Here is a 19,594-nt window from a genome sequence, read left to right on the forward strand (position 1 = left end):
TCAATCAGAGAAAGACAAGTATCATACGATGTCACTGATATGAGGGATTTGAGAAACAAGACAGAGGATCATAGGGGAAGCGAGGGAAAAATGAAACAAGAAGAAACCAAAGAGGGAGACAAACCATAAGAGACTCTTAATCTCAGGAAACAAACTGAGGGTTGCTGGAGTGGTGGGGGGTGAGAGGGATGGAGTGGCTGGGTGATGGACATTGGGGAGGGTATGTGCTATGGTGAGCGCTGTGAATTGTGCAAGACTGATGAATCACAGACCTGTACCCCTGAAACAAATAGTACATTATATGTTAATTAAAAAATTTAAAAAAATTGAAAAGATCATTAAGTGGAAAATGCATTTAATACACCTAAATTGCTCAGCATACTTACACTGGCCTATTGCTGGGCAAAACCCATCTGATATGAAGCCTATTTTACAATAAAAGTGTTGAATATCTCATGTAATTTATTGAATACTGTACTGAAAGTGAAAAACAGGATGGCTGTATGCAATACAGAAAGTTACAAGTTTATGCTCATAATTGTGTAGCTGACTGGAAGCTGCAGCTGCCAACATGACTTGAGAGTATCAAACTGCAAGCTGCTGGCCCAGGACAAGATCAAAGTTCAAAATTTTAAGTATGGTTTCTACACAGTGCATATTGCTTTTGCACCATCATAATGTCGAAAAATTATTAAAGTTGAACCATCTTAAACCCAGGGCCATATTATCTACCTTGACCCTTGGGATTATTATCTTTATACTACAGCTAAGGATACTGAGGCTCAGAAAATTAATTAGCCTCTAGTTCTTCAATCTATTACAAGATTTGATCTAGTCACCTTTATTCTGTCTTGAAGAAACAACTTTGTGCAAAAAAGCCTGGGGACAATTTAAAACTGGAAACATTTGGATGCCTAGGTGGCTCGGTTAAGCCTCCGACTCTTGATTGCAGCTCAGATCATGATCTCAGGGTCACGGGATTGAGCCCCATGTTGGACTCCACTGGGCATGGAGCCCAAGATTGTCCCTTTCCCTCTTCCTCTGCCCCTCCTCTCTTTCTCTCTCTCTCTCTCTCAAATAAATAAATCTTTAAGAACAAAAACCCAAAAAACTGGAAACACCAATTTAAGAGCTACAGTGTTGATACAAGAGCATGTTGCTAAGGCAGAATGGCCTGAAACACCCGGAATAAAATATTTAGAGAAACAGAAGTTTAGGTCTTTCTCCAAGATGACAATCAAGGAAAGGAATGTCATGTACAGTTAAGAGATTCCAATTACTGAAACTTTAACCCCTATTTTAACAAAACTACTATAATTATAAACTCTTAAAAACTGAAAGTGGCTTTAGGGATTATTTCAGCAATAACAAGACAGGGAAAAGCCAGAAACTGGACTATTTGGCCATTCTAAAAAGAAATTTAAAGGAAGGAAATCAGATAGAAGTCCCTAAACTTCTCTTCCCAATAGAGAGAGTTACATATCTGAAGCGGGGGAAAGAAAAGTTAATCTGTGGGGAACTAGTTCTGAGCATGTAATTTCTGCTAACTTTATTTTGCAGGAAGCCCATTTTCCTACATTCTTTTTATAAAACTAGCAAGTTTCCTTACAGAGTTTTATTAAGAAAACTATTATCACACTTAAAAAAATTAAAACCTAAGCATCCTTATATGAATTATTAATATAATTTAGTGTGCTATTTTCTTGTTTAAAGAATTTCACCACTGGGGCACCTGGGGGGCTCAGTCGTTAAGCCTCTGCCTTCAGCTCAGGTCATGATCCCGGGTCTTAGGATGGAGCCCCACATCGGGCTCCCAGCTCAGCAGGAAGCCTGCTTCTCCCTCTCCCTCTGCCTGCCACTCTGCCTACTTGTGATCTCTCTCAAAAATGAATAAAATCTTTAAAAAAAAAAAAATTTCACCACTTGCTAATTTTTCTTTGACTTATTTAACACAAAACACAAAAGAAAGCAAAACAACAGGGGCACCTGGCTGGCACAGTCGGAAGAGCATGTGACTCTAGACTTTGGGTTTGTGAGTTCAAGCCCCACGCTCGGTATAGAGATTACTAAAAAAAAAAAAAAAAACTTAAAAAAAAAAACTCTTTCGGTAATCATATGAAGGCTTTTTCTATAATTTGATCCATACCTTCAAATGAATTGGAAATTTTCTACAGTTTTTCTGTGAATCAACAGTAGGAAATGACGGTGAGGTAGCTTCAACTTTATTACAGCTCTGAGGTTTGAAGTCTGAGACATCAGAAACTGCATCCTTTAAATGAAGTGGTGTCTGTCGTCTCTGCTTCGGTGACTGATTAACAACTGGAGCAGAATGGTCCTTGTACTGCATTGAAGACCCCAAACGCACTATATTCAAACAATCGTCCTGCTGTTTGCTCTTATTAACAGTACTTGGGTTAACCATAATACTGGATTCTTTTTTATCATTTACAGTGTTTTCCTCCTCACTTGAATCATCTGGTAAAATAATTCTGGATAATTTCTTTTTTGAACGGGCACAATTTTGTCTCCTCTCCATTTGTTTTAGCTTTACTGCATGTCGGGTTTTATATTTTTTACTCCCACTTGCAAAGCAATCTTCAGTTATTATGTTAAAATCAACACACATTTCTTCACTTGATTGGCTTTTGTAAGACTCATCTTCATCAATACAAAAACTGTCTTCTAAGTAGGTTTCATCTTGCTCAGGAATCTATAGTAAAAAATATATTATACATAAATTTCTTTCATAAAATCAGTATGTATTTAACATTCTTTTAAGTACATGAGATCTTTATGAGTATTTCACTTACTTTATCAATTCAGTCACTTGCACTCAATCAACATATACTGACTATATTCTTTATGAAAGAAAATGGGGAGACTGAGATTTTAAAAAAAATGATTTACCCTCTAAAAATTTATAGTCCATTGTAGGTAGCCAGAAAAATAAACAATAATTTATAAACAATGTGGATAAGTGCTACATAAAAAACACAATGGAAGTATAGAGATATGAATGACTGTATTACCAGGCTGAATATTGGCAATTTGTAAACAAAGAAGACTAATGTGAAAATGGGCACATAAATGGAAAATAATTTATAATTTTTAGAATATAACATCTTTATAAAAATTTATATTTATAAAAAATAATTTTCAAGAGAAACAAGAGAACATACAAGAATTAAATATTTAACAGTTATGATGAAGTTCTATTCACTTCTTTTAAATATTCTTCTAACTGGAAAACAGTTCAATAGTACATTCTAATTGGCTCAAATTGAAGATAGGATAATTTGATCAAATTAGGAATAAAAGGCATTAAGTCCACCTTCCTGACTCAGGGCAGAAATTATCCCTAATACTCTAACAGTCCAGTTTTAGAAACAATGGAGGCTTCCTTAACAGGAACACATTTCAACACTCTCATCAGGAAATTCTCCACTGTATTTCTATAGTTCATACCTGTGAGAAAATATTTATGTTGTTATGTTTCGTACGGACCATTTCATACTGATTGCTCATCAATGGACTGCGCAAAGATTTCATGTAAATAGCTCTCATTTCAGAATCTGTGTAAAGATAAGAATTTCAAGTAGCAAAATTATTTAAATGAAAACTAGTAAGGTATTTAACTTTGATCTATCTCAAATTTACTTAATTCAAGCCTTGTGGAATTATTTTACACAAAAAATATTTAATATGTATTAATAATTTTACACAAAAAATATTTAAACAAGTCTAAAAACAATTATTAAAAAATGTAAAGTTAGCTTCGCCTTTGAAATCAGACCAGCTGGTTGGATGATTGTGACCATTTATTTAAGCTCTCTGCCTTAGCTATCTCTCTCCTCTGAAAATGAGTTTTAAGACAGTGCCTTTTCATGAAAAATAAATGTATATGAAGAACTTGAGGACTGTACTTGATGTATAGAAAATACTGAATAAAACACAAGAAATTCAGGCGAAAAAGAAAGCATATGCTTAAAAACATCAAAAGGCACAGGTAATAGTAAGTATGTTTCATAATTTTCAGTCAAGCAAAAACTGGGAAAAGCATAAGTTTTTTTTAATGTCTGCCCTTTTTTTTAAGGTTATAATCAGAAAGCAATTTTATTTTTGTCTCCCATTTTCCCTTACATTTTTTGGAGTGATTAATTAACTTAGGTTATTTTCAGAGATAACATTGATAATTTAATGACCATGGGGCTCGGAACCAGGTGTATCATTTTTTCTTTGAATAATATTTCCTTTATCTCCATTCCACAGCATAGCTATCAACTACTAGATACCCGCCTGATTACTTCCCGCTCATGCTAAATCCCTATAAACTTAGTGAGACCCTTACTTCTAGTTTCTTAGAAGAACTCAGAATCAAGGAGCTTTCAGACAATTTTGTTTGTTTCATAGATTTTTTTTTTTTTTGTATAATGTACATACAGTAAAATTCATCTTCCTTTACGGTACAGTTCTGTCTTGACAAATGTATTGTTACAACAAACAATAACCTATTTGCTGTCCCTATAGTTTTACCTTTTCCCAAATGTCATATAAATGAAAAAACAAAAAAACTCTGAAATCCTCCATATTTCGAATGCACTACATCTAACATGGAGTTTCAGGGGCACCTGGCTGGCTCAGTCAGAAGAGCATGCAACTCTTGATCTTGGGGTCATGAATTTGAGCCCCACGTTGGGTGTAGATTACTAAAAAAAATTTTAAACTTTTTGAAAAATTTAAAAAATAAAATGGAGTTGCTGATCTCCCTACTCTCCATCCTAAGGGCTCTACCTGCAGCCTGCCCAATATCAGATAACAACTAAGTCCTTCCTGTTGCTCAAACCCACTGACTCCTTTTTTTTTTCTCAAATCCATCAGAAAATCCTGTCAGCTGTAAATATCCCGAATCCAATCTTTCTCACCCTCACACTGCTACCACCTTGGTAAACACCACTAGCATTCCTTAGATTACTGCAATAACCTTCTAAATGGTCTCTTCTCCCACCTTTGCTCCCCTGCAGGCCATTCTCGACACCAGAAGCTAGAGTGCTGCAGTAAATCAGACCAGGAGCTGGTTACTCATTACTTCTCTGATCTCACTTCCTACCACTCTGCTGCTCCACCATTCAATTCCAGTCACAGAGCTGTTCCTGGAACATGCTGCACACTCCTGCCTTGGGGCCTGTCTACTGGTTGTTGTCTTTGCATCAACATTCCCCACCAGGTTATACTGTAAACCTCCAAAAGCCACTCTGTTCATGAACATCAAGAGCATAACACTAAGAACCCTTATTCTGCAAATCATACCAGTATCAAGAACTTAGTCTCTAAGACCTTTTGTCTTTAAAGTAGCCCTTGGGAAAATCTGTTGTCTTAAATCATGACAGAGAGTACAAAAGCAGAATAAATGGCAAGAGCTATGAAAGATTAGAACACTGAGAAGCCCACAGAATCTTTCCTATTTCTATTACAGCCAATCTGAATTATCTGCAATTAATGTATTATATATAAGATCTACTCAGGCATTGTTTGGAGACACCGTTTTCCAAAAGTAGATCTCCCTTACTTGGCAAATCTAATAAATTTAGGTTTGTGTCTCATCTGCTGTTAACAATCAGCAGTGCTCAAGTCCTCATCTCCTTCTAGTCTTTGATCATATATCACCTTCTCAATGAGACCTGCCTCTAATTACCTTATTTAAAATTACTGCTTGTCCATTATTAATATCCCCAGCCCCTGCCACTCCAAATCCCCATCTTACTTTTTTTTCATTTTTCTGTAAATTGTTTGTCTTATAACATACTAAATAATTTAGTTATTATGTGTATTCTTTGTCTCTTTCCATTCACATGTTAGCTTCATAAGGGCAGAGATTTTTGTCCACTTTGTTCACTGATACAGCTTTCTTGAGAACCTTACATAGTACCAGCACACAGTAGTCACTAAACTTGTTAAATGAACATTTGACACTGAGCCAGCCAGATCATTCTGGTGAGAAATGATCAAATTAGCAGAAGCCTATAAACAACCAAGTCTAAAAAAATAGCAAATAGTACAGAATTTGAATGAAAGTGACCAAATATTTCACACATACCAAATTTATTTCCTTTTAAAGTTCTTTAAAAACTGACAAATATCTAAATATAACCACATTAAAAGCACTGAAAATTAAAAGAAAAAGAAGCATTGTTATATCATTTACCATTTATAGCCTGTGAAAGTTGAGTTTCATCATTTAAGAAGTCAAGTAATGAGGACTCTTGTTCATTTTCTGACTCATCATTTTCATCTGATGAAACATGCTCTGCCTCTTGTTGGGAGAGTTCTGCTTCGTCATCTAAAAACCTCCTAGCTGCAAGCTGTGACAAATTAGAAAACATGGAGACACCCTTAAGGAACTCACTTACTTTCTTAAATAATGGGAAATAGTTCTGTAAAATGGATTTTTTTGCCAATGCTTTTAAGACAAAAAAGAAAAACTGCAAGAAGAAATGACAAAGTAACTTTGCACACCTATTTAAAATTTCTGATAATTCTATTATAAGGAAAATACAGCACAAGTCAGCATGTCAGCTTGCTGAATATTTCTTAATAAGCATAAAGTCTCCCAAGTCTTTTGGCTAATTAATTTTGCCAGGAAAACTACTGCACCACAAAAAGACTATTCAGAAAAAAAAAAAGGTGCTGAGACTTCTTTACTAAGGATTTGATTATTGTATAGAGATAAGAAAAATGATGTAATGACTGTAAAAGCAAATATTCTAAAACTCAAGATTTCTGTCTCTATTTTTTCAATTTGAGTCTTAAATTTTCAATAAAGTTTCTTCATTTAGTCATTTAAAATAACAAAATACAGAAAGATCGTTTCAAAACAAGAAAGAAACAAAACTATCACCTTGAGATTCTAATTCCATTTAGTAAAACAAGTAAAATTAGGGTCAAAATATTTTGAATTTTTGAATTGTTTTCTATGAAGAAATTATAGTGAGAAATCTACTCCTATGTAAAATCTAATTTTTATTAATATATATAACTTTATATATACAATCATATATGTAAATATATAACATTAAATATAAATATATATACAAAATTATATATATATATGAATAAGAAAATGAAAAAAGTTTACCTTAAGGTGACTCTTTCGGACTTTCATGCCCCTTTTTGCAGTCCTGTTCTGATCCCTGAAGTCTTCTAATTGTGGATGTCGTTTGTAAAAATTCTCACTTTCATCACTAGATGATAATTCTAACTATAATAATTCAATAAAATTCTTGCATAAGAAATAATCAAACTGTATTTTAATGTATTTCTCATGGGTTATTAGTTTTATTTTCAATTTTTTCTTTTTAAATAGTTGACCTAACATTTTTTTTTTAGAAAAATAAAGTACTCTCACAACTCAGAGCCATGTTAAAAATACATAATACTTAACAAATTTAAAAGTTAGGGGAGGCTGGGTGGCTCAGTGAGTTAAGCATCTGCCTTCAGCTCAGGTCATGATCTCAGGGTCCTGGGATCAAGCCCCAGGTCAGGCTCACTTCTTCCTCTCCCTCTGCCCAACAGCCTCCCCCACCCACACTCATGTGTGTTTTCTCTCTCAAATTAATAAATAAAATCTTATAAAAAAAAATTTCAAAGTTAGGTGATACTAAGTACTAAAACACTAAATTAGGTTATATAGTAATACTAGTATAGCATTCATTCAATTTAGTATTATATCAAATTTATTTAACGAAAACTTGTAGTTTTAGTTTAACTACCTCCTCTAGAAGATCCTAAAGGTCTTTACAAAAATTAATTAAGCCTATAAGTATAGGTATCAAAATCAGTCCAAACATTATCTCTTACAAAATAATATAAAAACAGGGCACCTGGGTAGCTCAGTTGGTTAAGCGACTGCCTTCGGCTCAGGTCATGATCCTGGAGTCCCGGGATCGAGTCCCGCAGAGGGCTCCCTGCTCGGCAGGGAGTCTGCTTCTCCCTCTGACCCTCCCCCCTCTCATGTGCTATCTCATACTCTCTCTCTCAAATAAATAAAATCTTTAAAAATAATAATAATAATATAAAAACAATCAAAAGAATAAAAGACGTTTACCAAAATAATTTCAATTAACAGGAATAATTTTACTTTAAAATGGATTGATCATCAGCATTATCAATATTTTAATTCATTTATGAGTTAAGGTAGCAAGTTAAAGCAATTTTTCTAGTGAAGTATTACAGGAGTATACAAAGTGAGTATGAATTGATTACATATTTTATTTTTGCAGTTTATCCTAGATTACATTAGAGAATTAAAAAACACAAGATTTCCTAACCTCAACATTTCCTACACATATCAGCTTATAGCTGATAAAAAATGAACATCATTAGCCTACCCAAACATCAGATTCAAATAGTCACCAATGCCTGCCAGACACTGTCACTTCACTATTCCACAAAATCCTCCAACTCACACATATTCAACACTGAATTTATCATCTTTTTATCTTCTCTAAATTTGTGACACATATTCCAAACAGCCCTAGCCAAGAAACAGACTCTCATCTTGAACTCCTTCCTTTCCTTCTTTCAAACCCAGTCAGTAAGCAAATGAAAGAATAAGGCCTTCCAAAAACTGACCCTGATGTTTTTCCAATTTTACTTCCTGGCACTCTTTGTCTTTACCATCTAATAATAAAGATGCTATTTCCCCGCTTCAAGTCATTCTTTAAGCTGCTTGCTCTGTTGGCAATGCTTTCCCTTGCCTCACTGCCACATATGCTTCAAGATTTAGCCAAGGTATTTATTATCTTCAAGAAACTTTCCAGAACTCCCAAGGACTAGGATAAGGGCTTATCATTTATCACTTATTAAAAATTATATTGAATAAAATAAATAAAAATATTGAAATTATCTATTTACTCATCTGTCTCTCCTATTAGATTTTAGGTGACTTAAGACAGTACCAGGATATAATATTTATAGTAGTGTCCCCAGCATCTTACACAGTACATGTAGAGTAGATATTTAGGGAACTGCTAAAGCATACTGACTAAAACAGTTTTTAAAGAAGTATAAATTTGAAATAGAAATTCCATGGGGCGCCTGGGTGGCTCAGTCGTTAAGCGTCTGCCTTCAGCTCAGGTCATGATCACAGGGTCCTGGGATCGAGCCCCGCATCGGGCTCCTTGCTCTGCGGGAAGCCTGCTTCTCCCTCTCCCACTCCCCCTGCTTGTGTTCCCTCTCTCGCTATGTCTCTCTCTGTCAAATGAATAAAGTCTTAAAAAAAAAAAAGAAATAGAAATTCCAATCACACAGGATTTACTATCTATTTTTGTGTTAACCATACACCTATTAGATCATATATACCTACATTCACCTATACATGTATTTTTCTTGTAATAATTACTCTAAAAGAATTTTAATTACTCTACATTATCTATTATCTACTTACTCTGTTTGGAAGAACCCTGCGCTTTTTTACAGCATGAAGTGGGGAATCAACTTCACTGTTTTTCTGATCCTAGACAAAGTAGATAATTAGATAAAAGTTAAAAAAAAAAAAGACTTAAGGTGAGGGAGAAAAAAGCCTTTACATGATCACATTATTATGATTATTAAATGACTCACCTCAGGGGATTCTAAAACATTTCCTTTTGTTTTTTTACTTTTTCTTCGGAAAATCTCATCATCTTCACTTTCATTGCTTGTTAACTGTTCATCTATAATTTATTAAAAAAATGAATCCAGTCAATAGATTTATCTAATCACAACTATTTTATTGATGGGTGCCATTATTTAAAAAGCTTTTCAGAAGTTTGGCCAAAAAATCAGCATGAGACAGAAAAATAAAACAGTGCCAGTGAGAAAATTAAGAGATGATAACTTTTGCTAATAACCACATTTTTTACTCAGATTCAATTTTACAAATTAACCAAAATGAGGCCGGGAGAGTGCAAAGTCTAATTTTATTAGTCAAAGGTTCCAGAATTCATCTCTATAATGTACTATCGCTCTCTGCCCTTTGTGTCTTATTTTCATTCTAAAGGAGTTAAAGCATGAAAATGTAGGCTACAAAACAATATGTGAAGAGGTTCTTCTTTAAATATGTATATACATATGTCTACATATACATGTGTTTGTACACAAGCATGAAATAAAAATTTGTAAGATATTCACCAAAATGTTTTAACTAGAACGTATTCGGGAGGGTGGAAAGAATGCTAAAAACAAACATCTGGGGGCACCTGGGTGGCTCAGTCGTTAAGCATCTGCCTTTGGCTCCCGTCATGGTCCCAGGGTCCTGGGACCAAGCCCCGCATCGGGCTCCCTGATCAAAGGGAAGCCTGCTTCCCCCTCTCGCACTCCCCCTTGCTTGTGTTCCCTCTCTCGTTATGTCTCTGTCAAATAAATAAAAAAAATCTTTGGAAAAAACAACAACAACAACAAACATCTGATATATAAAATCAAATACTTCAAATTTTTAGGTACTTAAACAAAGCTCGATTTCTGCACTTCCATAAAATTCGGATTATGGATACCGTTCCAAGTCTTTAGGAAACCTTCTGTAAGAGCCCTGTGGTTGTTTCAAGATATGTTCATAAATTCTTTGATAGGCCTTCCTTCAAAAGCTGGATCATAATTCCTCTCCCCTGGAGTATGGGCCAGACTTAGGCACTTGCTTCTAACAAAAGAATATAATGGAAGTGAAGGTGGGGTACTTCAGAGTCTAGGTCATAAAAGTTACTGAGGTCTCATCCTTGCTGTCTGTCTTGCATCACTCACTTTGGAGGAAGCCAAACGCTATACTGTAAAGATATAAGAAGCAACCCTATAGTGAGTCCTAAAGAAAGGACTATTAAACATGAAACAATTGAGACTTACTAGTTTTGAAAACTCCCAGCTTCTCTAGTTGGCAAACAATACTAAATTAAGAAATCTTCCAGGCAAAGATCTAATCTAGAGGACTGCCAGGAGACTACTATCCAGGTGAAGCTGAGGTGAAATTGTAAATGCTTTAAGACCTCAAAGATCAAAGATGGTGCCTCAAAGTACCATGCAGTCAGATAAAAGGCCCTCTATATAGTCTAAGGATGTCTTTCACAAATCCTCTTAAACAACAGGCCTTCCAAGAAGATTAAGGAACTATCTCCAGACATCTTAGCAGAAGCCCAAAGTAGAGGAGTTGCCCAAAGGATTTGTGAGCATGACTAGTATGTAATGGAATGAACCCCAATAAGATTCACAAGAGATCCACAAAGATATACGAGAATTATGGGAAGAAACACAGCCAGCTACAACAACAGGAAGGGGCAAAGACAATATAAAATGAAAAGAGGCCTTTAAAAATATCCATAAAATAAAAATCCTCAAATTTTTACTAAAAGGAAACAGCTAAGGAAATTCTACATGTTATGAAAAAGGACCAAGCATCCAAAGGATGACGCCAAGAACCATGGGGAGTTATTTCTGGGCCTTGAGTGCTCATCAAGGAACTTCCAATCTCAGCTCTGCTGCATTTTAGAATTGCTATGGACAGAGATTCCTGTGTGCCTCCCCTTCCCATCACCACCCCACTTTTGAACAACCTATCCTGGAAGCAGATTTTCCATGCCATCAAACCTTCAGGTGACTGCAACCTCAGGTGAAATCTTGCCTATAACCTGATGAGAAAGCCTCAACCATAACGATCCACTTAAGCAACTCTCCAATTCCTAAACTACAAATAAATGTTATTGTAAGCCACTAAGTTTGGAGGAGTCATTTTTTACACAGCAATAAATAATACAAATTCACACCATAAATTTCTCCTCATACTGTGCCAAAAAAAAATTTACCCAAATAAATCCTTTTTACAGATGAGCACTGTATAATTGGCCAGTTTTGTTTTTCATTACCTTCTAAAGAAGTTAGAATTAAATGCAAGCCTCAGGTATAGTAACCAATTCATTCCAGGAAGTTTTCCTTTCAACTGCTTTAGTGGTGCTTTAATGAACTATTATAGTATGCATATAGCATGGCAAATAACCTTAAATCCTCTATTTCAATTAGGTGAAGTAAAAAATACTATGAACAAGTCATGGGAATAAAAACTACAGCATAGGTCATGGAACACTACATCAAAAACAAATGATGTAATATATGGTGATTAACATAACAATAAAAAAAAATAAAACTACAGCATAGGGATGTAGTCAATGCTATAGTAAACAGAGTTGTATGGTGACAAACGGTAGCTACACTTGTGAGCATAGATAGAGATGTGGTGTCACTATGTTATATACCTGAAATTAATGTAACATTATATATCATCTATCCTCAAAGAATACTAAATATTACCTGTTGTGATGTGCACTGAGTGTTATATACGTAACTAATGAACACTACATCAAAAACTAATGATGTACTATACAGTGGTTAACTGAACATAATAAAAAATACTAAATATTCCCTATTAAATAATTATGTATTCATAATTACATTGCCTATAGTTAGTAGTTAAGTATAATGCTAGAAGGTTTAATGCAAATCTGACACAAAGATAGAAAAATGATCTCGACCATTAAGAGACTTAATATAAAGATGTTAAAGCACATATTGGAGGCTCATAGGTAACATAAACTTAACCAAAATATATATCATGTCAGAGTACACCCAATTTTATTTTATTTATTTTTTAAGATTTTATTTATTTATTTGTCAGAGACAGAGAGAGAGCGTACAAGCAGGAGAAGCAGGGGGAGCAGCAGAGGGAGAAGCAGGCTCCCTGCTGAGTAGGGAGCCCGATGCGGGACTCGATCCCAGGACTCTGGGATCATAACCTGAGCCGAAGGCAGATGCTTAACCAACTGAGCCACCCAGGCGCCCAGAGTACACCCAATTTAAAAAAAATTAAACATATTTCCAGAACTTACTTTCAAGAAGCTTTTGTCTTAAATAAAACATTCATAAATCATGCCTTTGATCCCAAAGAGAATAGCATCATAAAAAGATTTACAGAGCAAAATCATTTTATCCTACAACTACTCTTTTTCCTCAATCATAAGGAATAAAATTCATAAACGGCCTGCTATAATAATCTATACATAAACTAGAGTTCTATCACAGTACTTAAAGAATACTTGTCATTCTAATATCAACATCTAGCACCATATTTTCTAGTTTTTCTGTAACTGTATAGAATTAGATCACAGAAATCCAGAGATTCCTCTGGAACTTCTGAGGTCTTGCCTCAATCCTCCAAATACAGTCTTGTTTCTCAACTGTTTTTTTTTTTTCCCCAACTATCTTTCTATGTAAATCTTCTACTTTATACTATTCCCTCCAAATCTTATACTTCCCTTTTTCCCCTTTGTTTTCATTTTATAACATCCAAATTCTCTATTATTTTCAACATATTCAAATTGCAAATATTCCTGAAGAGCCAAAATTAAAATCTATGTTAAAAAATCTATATTTCCAATCTAATCCAGTTCAAAATTCTGTCATCTTCTGAACCTCCTAAACATCCATTACCTTTTTATTTGGTAGTTATTCCCACATTTTACTGGTATCTTTACAAATGTACATGTCACACAGTTGTTTGGGTTTTACAGTCAAGGGCCAAGGCCAAATCTATATTTCACTATCTAGCATAAAACCTTTCCCATGGCATGCATGCCATAAAATTATGTAGATAAATCTTTTTATCAGTAAGCATCAACTTAAGAAATATATAATAAATTATCTAATTCAATACATCAAATACTGAGAAATCACATTTTAAAAAATTACAGAAGCTTATCTAGAGTAATTTTTCCAGATTTGTGTGTTTTATTAAGATGGAATCTTACCTTCCACAGGATGACAGGATTGACGAAGACTGATTTTTGACCTTTTAGTCTTTTCTACAGAAAGTCCTGAATCACCAAAAGTTGAATTCAAGGTTTCTTTGAAACTCTGTAGATGTAATTTTCCCTTATGAGAATCTGGTGTCCTAGGCATTTCTTTCCTCTTAGAAAATGAGTTCAATGTGTTTGATTCAGAAAGTGGTGTACTCATAACTTTTTCTCCTACTGGCAAAGAAAACTGAGAATAACCAGGAGACAGAAATTCTTTATTTTTTGCTTCACTCTGTGGAAAATGTGCAAAACTTGGACTCCACTTATCTTCACTTGATGGGATAGTAATACTTCTACTCGTAGAACTAGCAACATGATCTAGTGGTATTACTGCTTGATTTGAAACATAATTTGCATCATTGGTCTCCTTAATATCTAAACACCTTCCAGATAGATCATCTAAAAATTTATTTTTATTTCTATCTGATGCATGTCCTAATACTTCATCATCAGAATCTGGACTACAAAATCCTAAATCAAAAGTAACAGAAAATAAGTCCTTAGAGCAGTCAAAAACATATTCATCATGCTTCAGTTTTTCCTTATGTACACCTTTTAAATCTTCATGAGATTTCCAACTATTAGTATCACAGATAATTTGATCTTGGGGTTCAGAATTATCATCTAACAATAGTTCATCAGAAATTAAGAAGTGAGAGACCAGTGCCATTTCACTTAAAACAGTTTTGTCTGACACACATGAAGATTTATATTTATTGTTCGAGGGAGAAAGGCTCATGTCATTAAACTTTGTATTACCATCTTTGAAGAGTGGTAAACTTTCATCCTGATCAGTGAGCAATACTGGGGGGCCATTGTTATCCATATCACAAACTTTTTCTTCAACTAAATACTTTGGAGGGTCTATGTTTATTTGAATATGGTTGCTGGATACTATATTTTCATTTTTATTATCTTTATGTACTTTATCAACATAGTCATAGGAACTTGGCTCATCGGAAATCTTATCATTAGTTGCACTATAAAAGCAACTTTTTTCAGAAGGATGATTAATAAATTTAAGTGAATTCAATTCTAAATCCTGTTGAGAATTTACAGGTAAATATGACATCAAACAAGTAGATTTATCATTTTGTAAATACTCGGTGTAAGGTAGGAAGGGCAAATGATCAAGTTCACAACTTCTAGCAATTTCATATTCCAAATTTGAGAGTCCACTGAGAGGTGGAGGAGAATGAGATAAAAATCTCTCTACATTAGCTAGTACCTCTTTTGTTAGTGAAAGACAATTATAAAATTGGTCATCTCTTTTAGCTACACAAAGCTCTTCCTCAAATGGAAGAAATAAGCTAGATGAAACATATTTCTCATCAGTGAAACTGTTATAACCAGAATCTAAAAAATTTCCAAGAAATGAACTAGATTTATTTGTAATTTGACATTCCATTAATCCACGCGGCTGATTAACATTTTCATGGATAGCACATATGGCAGCCGCAACTTCATCTGTATCTGATGACCTTTTATCATTTAGTAGGTCTACCTGAAAAATATTTTCTATAGTAGTACTTCCATCAGTATCTAAAGAATCCATAACAACATCATTATTTCCTTTTATATAAGGCTGATCTTTTTTAAATTCTTTAGAGGCTTTTTTTTTTAGAGAAGCAATTTTAACAGGTTTGATATGAGTTTGTTTAAAAATTTCAGCACATTCTTCATCAGATTTTGTCATTGAGAATGAACTGCCTTGATTTATATTCCTTGAAAATAAAGATTTCTTGTTACTAGTAAAGGTGTCATTGGCAAGAGGATTATATTCATTCCTGGGAGCACTAAATATTGAGCTAACATCTTCCATTTGTAAGTAAGATTTAATTTCCAACTCATAGCTGCATTCTCCCTAGAAAGAAGGAAAATGAAAAAAAATCACAAGAAATAAGAGCCATTACTAAGAGATGAGTTCTACTTTATGTTATTTTCTAAACAATATTATATTACTCAAATGATTACTCAAAATCAAATGATTTTCTAACTTAAAAATTATTCTTTTTAAAAAATTTATTTATTTTAGAGAGAGAGAGAGAGAGCAAGCACGAGCACATATGAGAGGGGGAGGGGCAGAGGGAGAGAGAGAATCCCAAGCAGACTCTGTGCTGAGTGGAGAGCCCGTAAGGGGGACCTATCTCATGACCCTGAGATCACAACCTGAGCCAAAACCAAGAGTCAGATGCTTAACCAGCTGAGCCACCCAGGTGCCCCTAACTTAAAAATTATTCAAATAAATCAAACAAAATTATAAATGGCACTAGTGTAATTATCATAAATTATCTTTAATCAGTTAATATTTTTGTATCCTCAGAACTTAATACATGAAAGACCCATGATAACTATTTGCAGAAAGAACAAATTTAATAAATACATAAAATAAGATTATAGGGGTGCCTGGATGGCTCAGTCAGTTGAGCAACAAACTCTTGGTTTCAGCTGAGGTCATGATCTCAGGGTCCTGAGATCGAGCCCTGCATCAGGCTCTGAGCTCAGCAGGGAGTCTACTTCTCCTCTCCCTCTCCTCCTCCCCCCCAACTTGCACTCATACTCTCTCAAATAAATAAATCTTCAAAAATAAATATTATAGGCACTAAGTTCTTCACTTCTAACATTTAATTGAATAACTATTCTAATTTCATAAAAATAGATATTCAGTAACCAATATATATAAATGAAAACTACACACACATGTGTTAAATTTACCCTCTTGATAAGGGTAAGAACTAAGAATAACTTTTGGAACATCTGAAATAAGTGTACCTGTAAATCCAATAGGCTGTAGGCTGAAATATACTATTTTTAACAAATTTTCCAACAAAGAACTCTTTCAGTAAATTTCTTTCTTTTCTTTTTTGTTTTTTTTAAGATTTATTTATTTATTTGAGGGAGAGAGACTGGGGGTGGGGGCAGAGGCAGAGGGAGAGTCTTAAGCAGACTCTGTACTGAGCACAGAGCCTGGTGTGGAGTTGATTTCACAACCCTGAGATCATGACCTGAGCTGAAACCAAGAGTCAGGCACTTAACCAGCTGTACCACCCAGGCACCAAAGGAACTCTTACAGTAAATTTCTGAAGTGTACTTATCACTAAATCTAAAACTATAGTCCCCCCAACTCCTGACCTACCCTCCTCTCTTCCCGTTGAGTGGCTACTTTAGTCAGGATTCCTCTACTATTCAGGGACTTAAACAGTTAACTCTCTAATTTTTGAACAATAAATAATAAATACAATAAATATTAATTTGAGAAGGTTGTCTCCCTGCTAGTGTATATGCTCCCCACAGACAGAATATTTCATCTGTCTTCTTCACTGATGTACCACAGGGCCTGGAATAGAAGAAGACATACAGAAGGCGCTAAATATGTGTTAATTTGATAGCATAGGTTTTGCTGGGATCCACAACTAATTACTCTATTTATATGTATTCATGAATAATAGCTAATAATAAAAATAGCAGTTACAATCTATTGAGTGTGCCTGTTACTGTTCTAAATGCTCTACACATATTAACTCATTTAATCCTCCCAACAACCCTATGAAGAAAGTATTATCATTATTCCCATTTTACAGAGAAACGGAGGCCCAAAGAGGTTAACTTGTATGATTAGTAAGAGGTAGACCTGGGTTTCTAACCCAGGAATTTTGGATTTCATAATCAGAGTAGGTTCATCATTCTGATTCTCCCAAGGAAGAATAATCAAGTAGCTTCTCAAGGAATCAATAATTCCCTAAACTACCACCAGGATATAAAAGACATACCAAATGACCGATGTGATGGAGAATATTTCAATAAATCCAATCTAGCAAGAATGCTAAATTGGCTTTACTAATGGTTTATATAAATCATTAAGTATATTAAAATTTTACTCTGGTTTATCTATATTGACAGATGATATTCTTCTAATTAAGTCTACTTCTTCACCTAAGGCAGAAAGCTGATTCCCTACTGAGTCACAAGAAACTTTATAAAAAAACCAAAATATTCTAATATAATTCCTTATATTACATTCTTGTTTCTTATAATAATGATTTCAAATTAAGAAAAGGGGTGCCTGGTGGCTCAGTCAGTAAAGCAACCAGCTCTTGATCTCTGCTCAGGTTGTGGTATCAAGCCCCGAGCCAGATTCTGTGTTCCGTGGGGAGTCTGCTTAAGATTCTCTCTCTCCCCTCTCCCCCTCCTCCTCCCCCCAACTTGCCCACGTGCTCTCTCTCAAATAAATAATTCATAAAATAATTAAGAATAAATATCAAGTATTCTTTTCACAATCATACCCAGCAAGAGAAAGTTGCAATAAAACCCTACCTCTTCATGTCTCATTCCTTCTATCATTTGCATAATGCTTATAAAATGGTGGCATCGATCTGAATGGTCAACTTGATACGTAGGAAAAGGATGATCCTGCCACACTCTCCATTCAGAAAGAGACAGTTGATGAATTCCAATGGTTGGTTCTTGAGTCTTGATTAATGATTTCAAAAATAATAAATATGATAAATACACATACTCAGAATTCATAAACTGATTAAAAAAAACAATATACAGATAATAAGCCTAACATAAAAAATCTGAATTCATTTGAGTATTTTCAACTAAAATCTCTGGAGGCTAAAGAAACTAATTTCATAAAGTACAAAAATGCCCTTTTAAATACATTTTGAAAGTAACTATTATTTGAGTTAGTACTTGGTTATATTCCTGTTTATACAGTTCCGTGTTAAGAGCAAATATTTAAGAAAATGTGTGGTTTCAAAAGTACTGTTGTGCTAGATTTATATCCTCATCTAATAAAGAGACATTCATAACCTCTCAGTGATAATGATCTTAATTTTTTCATGCTGCCGTTCCTTACTTTTCCCTGGTAGTAAATGCATATAAATTCTGAATAGCCGTATTTCAAACCCTATAAATCTTCTAAAAGGAATCTTTCCTGAGGTTGTTTTTCCAGCTCTCTAGGCATATATGTAACCTTTGATCAAATCTCTTGACTTTAAGTTCACCAATAATTTGTTCATAATAAGAGAAATAATAACATCCAATTTAAAGTTCTACACAATCTCAAAAAGTTGTACAGAGATGCTCATGACAGCATAATTTTATGTTAGTAACACTGAAAAGAATTTGAAAACATAACAGGAAAATAAATAGTCAAGCAAACCATGGTATAATGCAAAATAACATCAATCATGTAAAGGATGCCTATGTGGAAATGCTCGTATAGTAGAAAGTAATGGGAAAAGAGCAGATATTATGTATATTATTACACTCAAGTAAAAATATATACACAATAAAGAATATAAGAAAATTAGTTCTAAACTTAGACTTTAATATTCTTTTTAAACTGTTACATTCTTAATTTTTTAAGCAACTTGACATTCTGATCATGAACACTCTCTCTACTCCCAAATCTACTGTATAATCATTATAAAGAGTATCTGAAAACATGTTCAACTTACTGTTGTGTTTTCCTCATTTTCTAAAGATAAAAACCGAACTTGAGGCAATGTTATTTCTTTAATTTCATCACTGTCTCTTAACCTATAACGCCTGTTCCATAATTTAAATTCTTCTGCTGATAAGAACCAATCTTTCTTTGAATTACTCTGCTTCATTCCTGTAAGTTGAAAAAGTAATTGAAAAGAAGTTTAAAAAAATCTGCTAAGCAAACACAAAATATGCAACATCAACTCAAACTCTCCACCTGTTTATATCTATTC

The 19,594-nt window shown here is 34.2% G+C and overlaps 1 protein-coding gene across 1 annotated transcript in view; it reads right to left on the reverse strand.

Moving 5' to 3' along the window:
• Positions 1-19,594, reverse strand: part of FANCM (FA complementation group M) — a 60,782-nt gene that overhangs the window by 4,829 nt on the left and 36,359 nt on the right. The window contains exons 12-20 of the mRNA XM_028102855.1: positions 19,334-19,491; positions 18,183-18,338; positions 13,821-15,732; positions 9,619-9,710; positions 9,443-9,511; positions 7,133-7,255; positions 6,203-6,359; positions 3,466-3,572; positions 2,147-2,710 (exon numbers count right to left, since the gene is read on the reverse strand). Coding sequence (XP_027958656.1) covers positions 2,147-2,710; positions 3,466-3,572; positions 6,203-6,359; positions 7,133-7,255; positions 9,443-9,511; positions 9,619-9,710; positions 13,821-15,732; positions 18,183-18,338; positions 19,334-19,491 — 3,338 coding nt within the window. The remainder of the gene's footprint in view (positions 1-2,146; positions 2,711-3,465; positions 3,573-6,202; positions 6,360-7,132; positions 7,256-9,442; positions 9,512-9,618; positions 9,711-13,820; positions 15,733-18,182; positions 18,339-19,333; positions 19,492-19,594) is intronic.

Source organism: Eumetopias jubatus, unplaced genomic scaffold (genome assembly GCF_037043125.1).
Source record: "Eumetopias jubatus isolate StellerSeaLion01/CBP00866 unplaced genomic scaffold, mEumJub1_p1.0 scaffold_7, whole genome shotgun sequence".
Classification (NCBI taxonomy): Eukaryota; Metazoa; Chordata; class Mammalia; order Carnivora; family Otariidae; genus Eumetopias; species Eumetopias jubatus.